The sequence below is a fragment of the Zophobas morio genome, unplaced genomic scaffold (assembly GCF_036711695.1).
Source record: "Zophobas morio isolate AGI-343-1 ecotype UQ-CSIRO unplaced genomic scaffold, CSIRO_AGI_Zmor_V1 ptg000029l, whole genome shotgun sequence".
NCBI lineage: Eukaryota > Metazoa > Arthropoda > Insecta > Coleoptera > Tenebrionidae > Zophobas > Zophobas morio.
This window is the reverse complement of record NW_026972134.1, coordinates 5,890,200-5,903,610: the sequence shown is the minus strand read 5'-3', so window position 1 is coordinate 5,903,610 and position 13,411 is coordinate 5,890,200. Positions and strand designations below refer to the sequence as shown.

The 13,411-nt window shown below is 33.9% G+C and overlaps 2 protein-coding genes across 2 annotated transcripts; one reads left to right on the top strand and one right to left on the bottom strand.

The window, feature by feature from the left end:
* Nucleotides 1-2,643: 2,643 nt before the first annotated feature.
* On the bottom strand, nt 2,644-3,722 carry LOC135137469 (uncharacterized). Its single transcript, XM_064067134.1, has 5 exons — nt 3,581-3,722; nt 3,411-3,532; nt 3,134-3,356; nt 2,966-3,086; nt 2,644-2,915 (listed from the first exon to the last, which is right to left on the bottom strand). Exons 1-5 carry the CDS (start codon nt 3,624-3,626, stop codon nt 2,708-2,710), a joined length of 720 nt encoding a protein of 239 aa, XP_063923204.1. The 5' UTR covers nt 3,627-3,722; the 3' UTR covers nt 2,644-2,707.
* Nucleotides 3,723-9,701: 5,979 nt separating this feature from the next.
* On the top strand, nt 9,702-10,752 carry Sec22 (Secretory 22). The gene is made up of 4 exons (XM_064067202.1): nt 9,702-9,893; nt 9,955-10,064; nt 10,121-10,428; nt 10,478-10,752. The coding sequence occupies exons 1-4, from the start codon at nt 9,819-9,821 to the stop codon at nt 10,624-10,626; spliced, it is 642 nt and encodes a 213-aa protein (XP_063923272.1). The 5' UTR covers nt 9,702-9,818; the 3' UTR covers nt 10,627-10,752.
* Nucleotides 10,753-13,411: the final 2,659 nt, after the last annotated feature.

Sequence of the window (13,411 nt, the reverse complement as noted above, 5' to 3'; positions counted from 1 at the left end):
ATTTTCCATTTCAAAATGAAAAAAATCTTTGACAGTTCGTTTTTTTTCTGTGCTTGCAGTCGAAGGTTCACTGTCACTATCAATCGCGTTATTAAGATGTACAGATTCATTATAATTTGTTTTCTTTGACTGCATCTTAAAGATCCTTGTTCAAGGTAAAGCCTACTAAATTTTTTTCAATTCTTTCTCAATAATATCTCAGTCTGGCACGTCAGCGTACTTACACTCGAATGCGAATAATATTACAATGCTCGACAAATCATTAGAAATTGAACTGGTTTTCTTAATTCTCAGAAAGTTCTTGACCCCAGTGGATGTAGGAAAACAATTCTAGGAAATAAAGACTGTAGCGAGACTTTCGAGACTTTCGAGACTCTCGCGAGACGATACCGAGACTATAATAATCGAGACTCTCGAAAATCGAGACCGATATCTACGTTTCGAGATTTGACGAGCCCGATATCGAGACCCATTAAATCTCGACGAGACGAGACGAGACCGAATCCCGGAATTTAATTTAAACCAGTAGGAACAATGGAAGGTGTCGATCCCCATCATTCTGTTGTTCGGGCACCACCTTCGAAAGATGTTCGTCCACGGCACGATTGAACCGTTCTACCATTCCATCTGGCTGTGGGTGTAACGGCGTAGGCCGTGTCTTCCGTATCCCTAGGACTTCAGTAACCCGGCCCGATATCTACCTCCTCTTCTTGGTCTTTTTTAAGTTGGGCTGTACTCCATTCTTCATTTATACTGGCTATTTTTAGTTTTCCTGTACATTACGTTGAGGAGATCTCTGTTGTGAACGTCTCCTTGGAGCTGGTGATCGGGCACAACAATCGCGTTTGAGATGTCCTTGGCTCCTTGGCACCCACAAATATAACGCTCCATGTTTTTCTTAGGCGGCGTACCGTTCTCTCGTCCTTGAACTAGGCAATTTATTATTTGCTGTGAGAATTTTTCCAACAGATATTCTAACTTGTCGTTTTTTTCGGTCTGTAATTCTGCCACTCTGACTTTGTGGCACGTTCTTCAAGAATTGTATGCTACCTCCACTTCCAGCGCACGAATCGGGGCGTCAGATGATGTTTGATACTTTGATACTTGTAGAATTTTCTTAACTTCAATGTCGTGAATCCCATTTACAAAGGTTTTTGTCGCAGGTCTCTCTTGAAAAGATGGTGGTGCATCGGAATATGCAAGACCTACCAGTCTCTTGACATCTGTGTCAAATTTTTGTAAAGATTCCCTGCTTTCTGCATTCTTGTTTGGACTGGGGCTGCAAAAATCTGTTTCAGATGTTCATCCCCAAATTGAAGTTCTAGGGCAGCAGTTAGGGCTTTGTATCTGTTTCTAACTTCTTCAGATAAAGTTTGAAGTATGTCCATCGTTGCGCCTCGTAAAGCTATTACCAACCCTGTCGCTTTCTGCTCTTCTTCCCAGAGATTTGCCATCGCTGGTGCTTCGACGTGTCTCTTGTATGATGACCACGGCGTCTGACCATCATAGGTGGGTAATGTGGGCCGATATCACATTACATGAGCTAGTTGTTGCTGCATTTTTCATTAACTTTTCGAATTTCTTCATTTTAATCTCTATTCTATCTTCTAGAATTTTCACTCGATCTTCCATACATTCCTGTACTAATTTGTCGAACTCACTCAGCTCTCTTAGTTTTCGATCCATCAAGACCACATTTTTTCCGACAAGATTTTGCATAATCTTCAACTTTGTTTTCCATAATCCTTCATTTGTTCTTTAATTCCTGTTATTTCATTTCTGTTTGTTTCCACTTCCTTTTGGAATTTTTCAGTTAGGCTGATCTGCTTATCTATTTTTTCGTCTATCTTTTCCATTCTTGAACCCATTCTTTCCATTCTTGTGTTTATTTTTTTGTCCATTTCTCTGTTCCTTGTATCCATGTTCTTGACCATTTTTTTGTTTCTTGCGTCCATTTTCTCGTTCATTTTCTTGTTTCTTGCGTCCATTTTTTCCATTCTTGCGCCCATTTCTTCTTTCATTTCTCTATTTCTTGCGTCCATCTGATGTGCGTGCATAGCCATCATCTGCTTTACTTGTTCCTCCATTTTTGCAGCTTGAGTTCTAATCTCAACATGCATCAATCTTCAGAATTCTTGTCGAAACTGCCCGTAGATATTCCGTAAAGTCAATTTATTAATCTTGAACCTCACTCCTGACACCAGTGTTACGTTGAACGGGTATTTAAAAATCGGCGTGGGTCACACTCAATAATTTATTTCTTGGAAACTCAAATTTACACGACTAATTGCACAGCGATTATGTACAAAATAATTCCGGCGCAACTTGACTGGCTTTTAACATTCGCTGGGCTCGACTCGACTGAATAATGTTCGTTCCCGAAAGTGGCCTCTATTTAAACCTTCCTTCTAGAGGTTCCGTGATCGAGGTCTTTCTAGAATACCCATCGCGACTTCCGCTTCCAGTCTTTTCTTTAGCGAACGCCGCCCGGCCAGTAACTGGTATTCGTGGACGATACTGTTTAACCTCTCGGTCCTCATAAAAATATCTCTTTCTGAATGTTTTCGAAGTAAATTTGAAATAACTACAATCATCAATACAAAACAACGCTTAGAAAATCATATTATTTTAAACAAGGTCACGCAATTTTTAAAAATTTTATTACATAGGTATCAAATCTAATAATATACATTTTTTTTACAATGTTTTACATAAGGTCTGGATTCATATTGGGTGGTGCATAAGGAGCTAATAAAGTGAAAACATTGTCCACAGGATTCTCAGTCACGTCGTACTCAGCACAAGGTTCTTTCAAAGCTTCCAAAAATCCCATTTTCAGTTTTTCGATAGATTCATCCCCTGGACATCTCTTGTTCACAGGTTCCATAAAACATTTCTCCATGTCACGCAATTCTCTACAAAAATATTTCGAAAAAAAATAATCCCCCATTTTTTTAGTACTTACTGACAGGAAGTCTTCACATCTAAGGCAGTCGAAAAATTCATGCATTTTGCAAGTTCAGGCGGAACGCCGTCTTTCTGAAAGTCTTCGCCACACTTTTGGAGGTAAGTTCGTACTTTAGGTGCTGGAAATTTTAAATAAACAAACCGCAACGAAAGAAGCAATACTAACAAAAAATTTCCTCCTTATTCTCGTACATGAAATCTAGCAGTGAGTACATAGTATCGAAGGAAAGTTGCGGCCAGTCTTTCGCGTCTTCAGGAAGACATTCCTCCAGTTCTTCGATGAATTCGTTCACACAGCTCTGAATATTATCCTTTAAGGTTTTTAGAGGCGTAGCAACCATGGGCCCTGCGGTTGCGTGAATACATTTTGTAGCGTTGTCCATAAGTTCCTAGAAAGGTCAATAAAAGTTAAAAGAAACTTCATTAAATGCTAAATTTTGTACTGCAAATCGCTGATATTCTTCTGTTGAGTTCTGATAACATTTCTCCTTCATCAAGTCCAAGTAAGCGTTTCTGGCTCTTGTTATTTGGGCCGTTAGATTGAGGCCGCTCTCTGACCAGCCACCTGAATTTACCAAAATAAATATCGTAAAAATAAATATTGCGAACTTACCAGAAATATGTATTGCTACAGCAAAAAAGAGCAGGAAGTACTTCATTATTTGTCTGTTAGAAGCAGCGATCGAGAGTAGGTATTGAGTCGGAATGGTAGAGAGGTTGCGTTAATGCTAGCCTTAATTATTCTTTTGAAACGATCTAGTCTTATAAATAAATTGGAGAATTGTCGTTGTGTATAACCGTAATTGTGTAGCAGGGTAAGGAAGTGAATCATTTTTTGAGGTGGCGAAAGACAATTATTCAATAATGGCAAGTGGGAAATTATGGTTTTTGCGAAGAATTTTAATGTTGCTGGATAAATCTCAAACAATGCGCCTCCGATGTTAAAAAAACTTGTTACTAGTTTTATTATTTTTATTAAGACTACAATAAAATAAAAAAAATAAGAGGACGTCCATTGTATTCAGAATGATTTTATTTATAAATCCATAGATTTTCTTTCTCTTTGATAATTTGATTTTAAAACTTTGAATACATTTTAATATAAATTGCTCTAATATACTCTTGTGTGATTTTTTTGTTCAATTCAATATTTTAAAATATAAGTGGTTTTATTTTGAAATGTTCATGGTTCTGAAAGAAAAAAAAACATTAATCAGAAGATGAAATAAAGCTAACGAACTATATAAAATTACAAATTAAAAAAATGTACTCATTTATTCATTCTGAAGCACGATTAGTAAAAGAATTATTTGTGATTGTGATTTAGAGACAGTTTCAATATAACGCACTTTAAGACCCTTTTTTACGTTTTTAGATGTACAAGGTTGCACGGGTAAATATTTTAGGTAGGTTGTAAGAAATCGCTGAACGTCTGCTGAGCATGAACTATTATTTAATCAATAAATTTGTTTTATAGTGGAGAGGACCTTTCAAAAATTTTATTGATTCTACTCAGTAACAAATGCAGATTTTGGAAAAAAAAATAAAAATTGTACAACTAAATTTTACTAAATTTTAGCAACTCATTCTATCAGAATCAGAATTTTTCTGTTCCATAACTTTAATCTCAAAATTTTGTAAAGTAAATCCACTTGAAATGTTTAAACTGGCAATATATATGTTACATTTTTTTACCAAAATTTACTGGCCTACGGTAAAAACTCAATACGGATTCATAAACTACAAGTGGAGCAGTATGTTATTTTATAAAATTTAAATAACATTTACTATTGTAAAAGTTGGAGACGACGTCATATCATGATTCGAGGGAATGATCAGACAAATTTTGGTTAGAATTTTACCATGTACACGATATACTTAATATACATACAAAATTTGGTAACAATCTGTCCGTAAATTTTAAATATCTTATCTGTCTGATAAAAATTTACACAAACGCAAACAAACGGCAGACGACAGACAGACAGGCGGAAAAGAGAGACCTAGGTTTTCGTGTTCTAGAGGTCATGAAACGTCGAAAGAACATAAAAGTAGCCAGTCATCCGATGGACTCGATTACAATACACCAACAAAATTTGTTCAACCATAAATAGTCACCCGAAATTTTGTAATTATACGTTATACGTATTTGATATCTTAAAATTTATTTATAATCTTAATGGTCATATGTGACACAATCTGAAATTAAGGATAGGTTTCTAAATTGGAAGAAACCAGAGAACTTTAATAAATATATATTAATGGCAATAATTTATATATGAATAATGAAAAAATTAGTCTTTAAAATCTTCAAAGAACATTTAACATAAACACCGAATAAAGTTGAATAATAGCAAAAAAATACTCCTATAACGATGTTTCTAGGAATTTTAATAGAGAATACTCCGCGCTCGAAAGATCAATATTTAGGCATTGTTTCGCAAATCAACACAACAAATCATCTTTTATTAAACTTAGAAACGGTGTGAATGAGCTATTATTATGTTTCTGTCATCCACAAACAGAAACGAAGACATGATATGAATGGGTTTCTTTAACACACCGAAGTTAAATGCAATTTTTGCCCACAAATGTGTCACCTTTTGTAATGATACACGACGATCTCAAAAATTGTTTCATATGCATATACAGCGTGAGTGACTAAGCGCGCGTTCCTCAATATCTCATTAATTATTAAAAATAGAACAAAAGTCAAAAATCAAAGTTGTACGGTTCTTTGAGGACTATATTCTAAAATAATTTTTGCGCAGAATGTTCCGTTCTTAGAGGGTAACAAAAAACTTATTTTTTTTTAGTGAAATAGCCTATATATTTTACAGAGTTTGATTGACTTGTTCTTAGGATTTACAGTTTATTTTTCAAATTACGAATCCAGCTTGCCACGTTATTTCAATTTTCATGAAATTTTTTAGCAATAGAAAAGGGTAACAAAAACATTCCAGTAGGGTTATTTTTAAAATCTGCCTTATAATATTTTGTGGAGAGTTAAAAAAAATACCTATTTTGTTGTGGCATAAATAAGATTAAATTTTTATGAGCAGGGTGGTTTTAAAAATGTTTTAATTATACATGTCCTATTTTATTACTAATTACATTTGATTCTATTTTTTGTTTTCTTTCTTTTTTACTGAATTTTTTGTATTAAAGTTAATAGTTACTGCAATTTTTTATTTTTTAAACTCAACTCGAAAATCCTGGATATGTTTCACTGTACTCTAGGTGCCAGGGAAGTTCTGTCGAAACAATTTTCGACCAAATTTTTTGAGAGATGCATCGACATATTAGAATAATGAGGATAAAAATAGAGTAAGATACAATCATTACAACAGTAAAATATAGGGTGTTTCATCTGAAAGAACTGAAATATCGATCTTTGAAAATTGTAAATTTTTAGATTTTTGGATAAACATTTTGTATACTAAAATATTATTTAGTTGATACCACAACAAAGCGCGTACTTTTATTTTTCTTTCCACAAGATTTCAAATTGGAAAAGGTGGCAACGTCGCATCGAAATTTCAAAAGTAATCGGTGGTTATAAAGCCTAAGAACAAGTCAATCAAAATATGTAAAAACATATAGAGGCTGTTTTGTTTAAAAAAAACTAAGTTATGTGTTACACCTTATGCAGAACATTCTGTAAAGTTAAAAATAATTTTAAAGTATAGTCGTCAAAGAACCGTTCAACTTTGGTCTCTGACTTTTTGTTATTTCTAGTAATTAATGACATATGGAGGACTGCGCGCTTAGCGACTCACCTTGTACATATTTATACCGGGTGTCCCAGCGTACCTACCTGTTCCACTCAATAATATCTCAGTTATTATTTTAAAACAAAAAATTGAAATTTGGCATGGTCAATATATCTAACACAGTCTTATTAAATGGATAAATTACTAGCGTCGTATTAGTTTGTTTCGCCAGCAACAACATCAATTTTCTTATTTTTTTAATACAAAAAGGGATACTTTTTCAATACATTAAGTAGTGCCCTTCTTTATTTTTTCATCGATATATCACATGATGCGATGATATTTAAGTGAATGTTTTAAAACGTCCTTAAGATAAAAAAAAAGAAATTTAAAACAATCATATCCAACTAAAAGTATTTTAATAAAATCAAAGTTTAAAGCAAAATAAAACTATACAAAAACAATAACTTTAAATTAAATGTTCAAATTGACAACCTTCCGCCTATAAACAACATTCTGCTCGATGAAGTAGACCCCTACTTGTTATTACTTTTAACATTTCTTTATCAATCCTGTCACATTCTACTTTAATTTTTTGCTTAAGGTTTTCTAAGTCTCTTAGAGATTGCTGATACACCCTAGCTTTTAAATAGCCCCACAAAAAAAATCGAGAGGTGTTATATCTGGAGATCTGTCAAGCCACCTAATTGCTCTATTTTTGCCAATCTATCTATGAGGAAATGTATCATTCAAATTATCTGTTATTACTCGCGCGTTATGTGGTGGTGTACTTAGATCATATAATAAATAGATACCAATACTCAAACTGAAAGCTGTGACTAGACATGAAGCTATCTGTTGTCGTTTTCTACGTCAAGGGGAGTAGTATAATGCTATCCTTGTGTGATCACCACATCTTCATCTTTGTTATATGCATTTCATCTGTATATGTCTATTTCACTTCCATCCTTGTACCGCACCAGCGCAACAAATCGCTTTTGACAGATGTTTCTTCTAACCTATCTTTCGAGTTGTTGTACAAAAAACAATTTTAGAATTTAGAACAAAGCTATTTTAAGTGATGTAGTCATAAAGGATCACAATTGCTGCCCAATAATTTACTATTCCTTTCGTTATCTACTGTGAATTATTTATAAAATCAAGCTGTCAACATCTTTCTTCCGAAGTTAGTTCAGACACACTTCCTAAAATTTAGGCGCGCAAAATTCAAATAGTGATCAGGCAAGGATAGCTTCATTATAATCCCTCCATGCACGAGAGAGATGTGTGACAGGAGGATGTCGTCACAGGCTGTCCTAGGGAAAGAACACGGCATGGTGGTATCTATTTGTTATATGATCTAAGGTGGTGCACCATTTTGTTGGAAATACATTCTTTCTCTCACGACGAGTGGAACATCTTCTAATAACACAGGAAGTTTAAGTTTAGATTATCTTTTAAGTATTTAAGAACATCCTTTTTTTTAAAGATGAAAAGATATGCGTCCGCAGGTAATTATCGGTGGACTAATATTTGCGATACATTTACACGTAGCCAATAAGATATTTTTTATTTAAAAGTTGTTGCAGTTGGCATCGAACTTTTATTTGTAGCTATAGTGGAATGAAATGAGGCGCAAAAGAATCGGCTCTTCAATTTTTGGTAAAATATGTAACATGTTGCCACACAATAATTCCATCTAACACCGTAGTGGAAAGGATGTTTAGTGTTATCGAGGATGTTTTTAGGACAAAACGTCATGCCTTAGCTGACGAAAATTTTGAATGTCACTTATTATTAAATTTAAATTATGAATATAGTCCTCTTGCGTGAAGTATGTATTTGTTTTATTTTATTTATCTACTGATGTAATTATGTAACAAATGCGTTAGTAAAATAAATCACTCGCTGCTCTTTTTCATTTTAACACGTTTTTTCTTGACTCTTTTGACACATACAATACAACAAATATCTAAAATTGTGTTTTCATCAATTTTTTCGAAGTGCAGAAAGGAATTGTTCCAATCAGTGATACCGAGTCATATATCATTGAAAATAAAAAAAAATGCTCTTTTTTATAGTACTACAATCTGTACTCTTTTAGATTAAACAAAAAGTCCATGTCATTTGCGGTGAAACTGAAGCTAATGCAATGCCAATAGTCTACTCATTTAATAGATTGTGTTACGTATATTGAACGTGGCTAAGTTCAAATTTTTATATTTTGTAATAATAATTGAGATATACTCGTATGAGTGGAACAGGCACGCTGGGACACCCGGTATACACTTCCAAAATATTCAAGTGCTTAACTGACGAATTTAATATCTTTAGCTTTAATAATTTTAAGATATTATATTATACTCATATTACACATCAAATTGTGTGTTTTTTTTTTATTTTTATGGTCATAATTTATTAAACATTTTCATTGCTAATAAGTTTTAAATGCAAAAAATGTGTTCCACTTTTTATATTGTTGTTTTTATACTTATGTTGATAATTATAACCAAAAATAATTATTAACCATATAAGCACCATATCATTAATTAACTTGAAAATAACTTTTTACGAGCAACATTAGAGAATAGTAATCGTTCTTTTTTTAAATAAGTTTCTTTTTTTTTCATAAAAGAGAGGTAATAGTAATAGAAATTTCACAACAGTTGTACAATTAGTAGGTATAATTTCGTTTAATATGCTAAGTGTACCACGATAACGATTACTCCCAGACTCCAAAATCGTTCGATTAAAAATTCGGTAACAATCATAAATCACGAATAAAGGAACGTTTAATCAGTTAACGCCATTTCCTACAGTTATAGCTTTTATTATTATAAAGTAAATCTATGTTTGCAGTATAATCTTTAACAATATAAACACAAATCAACCACACTTTAGATAACATTGTTGAAATTTGTGTGGAATTTAAGAATATTCTTTCTACGTGGATGTATTGTTGGTTGCTCACAAAAAGCCATTTGGCTTATCAAATCGGTAACAAAGAAATCTGTACTGTCATTATTTCATAAATTGACGCGTGAAACATGACGTGTAAATAACCTAAATCATCGTAAAAATTCAATACGGCAAGGAAATAAGTAGTGCTACTTATAATTAATAATTTAATTAACTACAATGGTCTTAATGACGATGATAGCCCGTGTGGCTGACGGGCTTCCACTAGCTGCAACAATGCAGGAAGACGAACAGGTAATAAATCAAATAATTACACCTTTGCAAACAAATTAATTCCAGGCTTTTTTGATTACAGTCAGGTCGCAGCATCTTAGACTACCAGAACCAGGCAAAAATGCTTTTCCGAAAATTAGGCCCGCAGTCACCTCCAAGGTGTACAATAGAAACCGGACCATATTTGTTCCAGTAGGTTATTGATAATCCATTTTCTTTAATTACCCAATATCGATATCCAATTGCAGTTATTTAATCGAGTACGAAGTTTGTTATTTAGTATTATGTGAGAAAAATTACTCCAAGCGATTGGCGTACTCATACCTGGAAGACATCGCACAAGAATTCCATTCTCAGCATGGTAAAAGAGTAAATACAGTTACTAGACCATATACATTTATTGAGTTCGACACATATATCCAGAAGGCCAAGAAAGTATTCACTGACTCAAGGTCGCGGCGCAATTTAAACACCATAAATAATCAGCTCCAGGATGTTCAGAGGATTATGGTGCAGAACATTGATGATGTATTGCAACGAGGAACAGTTTTGTCAGGTATGGTTTCAATTTTTTAATTATTTTGAAATAACGCATTGTTTTCTAGAGCTCGACACTAAAACGCAGAACCTCTCTATGCTAACGCAAAAATACAAGAAGGATGCAACTTATCTCAATACTAAGTCGATGTATGTGAAAGCGGCAGCGGGATGTATTGTGGTGTTCGTTATCTTTCTATACTTCTGGGTTCTCTAGGTGAAGACGGGAAACTGATCAAATTCTTGCTATCACGGTTATGTGGTGATGTTATTTTTTTCCTACTAGGGAGCTAATTTGTGGTCTAGACACTATATTTACTTCAATAAAAATTGTTTTATTTTTTATGCTGGTTTATGAATAAGCAGCAAGAGGAACATTTTGTGGAGGCATGTCTTTGCATACTCAAAATATAGTTTGTGTAGGTTTTGATTCAACATAAAGTGCACATTAAAAAAAAGAGTCATCTGAATAGGCAGAATTCATTTTTTCGTGTATTAAAATTTTCAAAAGCAATTTGTTTTATGGGAATGTTTCTGTAATGTTTGAAGATCTTTAAAAATAGAGAACACATTAGTGTTAATTACAAACGAAGTCGTAATTAGAATTTTTTTCAAATTTGAGTCGGCAAAGGAGGATGCATTTTATGCCCTCTTGAATATATTTTAAGGAGAAAAGCTCTGTTAAAGTCTGTTCACATTTTAAAAGTTCCTTGTTAGTACAATTTACCGCACAAATATGTCACAAGATTGCATAATTTTAATTTAGAGATAATCAACATGTTACTTATTTTGTTGAAATTCTATTATATTCTCTACTATAAAAGACTTCAATATAAGAAGGTCTAGTTCTTTGATATACCGCAATTTATGGCCAACACTTTTTACGAGGGAATTAAGTGGTAGCAAAAGCGGAAAATTCTTCATTGCCTACGAGGTCTCCAGCTTGTAGACATTAGGCCATTATGACTCAAAACGACGCGACGCTAAAAACTGGATAGTGGTTAAAATAAAACTCGGCACTGTAACACACAGCAAATCTTATAGAGTTGCAGAAAGGTTGAAGAGAACTCAACTTCAACACTACAATTTTCTCTCGTGTAAGCCAGGCTCATCACGTAGTGCAGACCGGAACGCTTAAAAAACACTTCAGTGAGCCATCAAATTTATTTTTAAAATAATGTTGCTATGGTGTCAGTGTTGGTTTACTTTTTGAAGGTAAATTTGAATTTGGCACATGCATGAAAAGAAAACTCTTTCAATTGGTTCACTCTTTCGTGTGGGAAATTCAAATGATCGGTTTCAACCGGTTTTGTACTACATGTGGGATGGGACCTGCTGGTCGACTACATGCAACGGATTATCTTTACTACTGTCCTCCGTCGTGAATAGTGAGCCCTTTTCTTCGTTTTAGATAAAATAATTTATTTTAGAGTAGTAGGTACATTTTTTGTTATTAAAGATATGGTACCTAATTGTAAGTAAATATTTTTTATGTAATTTCGAACAACCCTTGGTGCCCTTTAATCCTTTAAATAAATTATTTTAGTATAATTTTCTGTAAAACTCGCTTTAGATATAGTGCGGCCAATAATATTCTGATGATGAGATTGTCACGGACACTGATGCTATAAAATTGTCAAGCTGCAGATGGGTTCTTATTCTTCGTAGGGTGGTTTGTATTTGGATAATTTGAGTCCACAAAAATATAATACAGGTGATTATTTTATCTATACACGCCTGAATACTTTCGTGTAGGCAACACATTGTACACACCATAAGCAGCTTTGATCAATCTAGTAATCTTTTAAAATTAGCGATCATAGTAAATGCAACAACATAAAAATCACCTATGTCATCAATGACAACAAAGACGTCGAGCAACTAATAATGGCAAAATTCAAACAAAATAGAACGTAGTTTATTCAAACCTCAAACGAATATAAGGAAAATAAAATAAATAAATAGGCATCCTACAATTAGTGTTCAAACTGCCCGCTTTATCTTTGTTCACACGCTATCTTGCGTTCAAAATTTTTACGTAAGTACTCTAATTAGAATCTCCGGTGTTATATGAAAATTTGTAGAACACCATGAGACCATGACCCATGACCCTTTCGCACAAATGAACCTCATTTTCATCGATTTGCCCTCAGGATGTTAAAAACCGAACTCTGACTAATCTGCATTTATCTTGCGATCTGACTATTACTCCAGCCCCGCAGCTAGAAAACTTATTCAGGGGGGGGGGGGGGAAGTTTGTCGACAGAGGGGGCTTCATGTAAATATATATACATATTTTGATAATACTACTTTATTTTTTCTCAGTTTTTACATTTTTCACAAACAGCTGTACTGCATCCAAAAATTTGTGCAGTGGCCAAAAACACTAGGTAACAACCAATTTCTTTGAGTTTATTCTTAGATATTAGAAAAGGGCGACCCTGTAGGTTTGTCATGACAACAAACAAGAACACATGAATAATTGTAAAAAAAGTAATGAGCTGTAGTTTTTTTGTATTCTGTATTTTTGCCTTGTATTTCCTAAAGTTCATTAAAGCTTCTACGAGCACGTACCTCTTGACTCCTTTTGAGTTGTGGACGGGCAAGAAGCCCAACGTTAGCTATTTTAAGACTTTTGGTTGTCGTGTTTTATGTCATTAGAAGAAGCCAAATCAAGATAAGTTCCGACCAAGATGTAAGGAAGGCGTTTTCGTCGGATATTCAGAAGAAATCAAGGGATTTAGAGTATAGTTCCCAGAAGAGGGAAGAGTATACATAGCTCGAGACGTAGAATTTATAGAGAAAATAGATTTAAAGTTGAATGATGACTGTGAAGATCTCGTTCTTCAAGATCTGGAAGAAGGAGACGTCATACCTCAAACTTCCACGATCGACGTTCCCATAGATCCTATGATCGAAGACAATCGACAAGAAATCCAAGATAGCGACCAGAGAGCAGCAAGTGAAGAAGAGGGTTCTGAGAATGAACATTTCGATCAAGA

Excerpts from the sequence above, each read along its gene's own strand:
- LOC135137469 (XM_064067134.1), bottom strand. The coding sequence starts at position 3,626 with ATGAAGTACTTCCTGCTCTTTTTTGCTGTAGCAATACATATTTCTG. Across the intron at positions 3,087-3,133 it reads GAATAAGGAGGAAATTTTTT|CACCTAAAGTACGAACTTAC; the intron begins GTTAGTATTGCT and ends TAAAATTTCCAG. Across the intron at positions 2,916-2,965 it reads GATGTGAAGACTTCCTGTCA|AGAATTGCGTGACATGGAGA; the intron begins GTAAGTACTAAA and ends ATATTTTTGTAG.
- Sec22 (XM_064067202.1), top strand. The coding sequence starts at position 9,819 with ATGGTCTTAATGACGATGATAGCCCGTGTGGCTGACGGGCTTCCACTA. Across the intron at positions 10,065-10,120 it reads ACCGGACCATATTTGTTCCA|TTATTTAATCGAGTACGAAG; the intron begins GTAGGTTATTGA and ends ATCCAATTGCAG. Across the intron at positions 10,429-10,477 it reads ACGAGGAACAGTTTTGTCAG|AGCTCGACACTAAAACGCAG; the intron begins GTATGGTTTCAA and ends ATTGTTTTCTAG.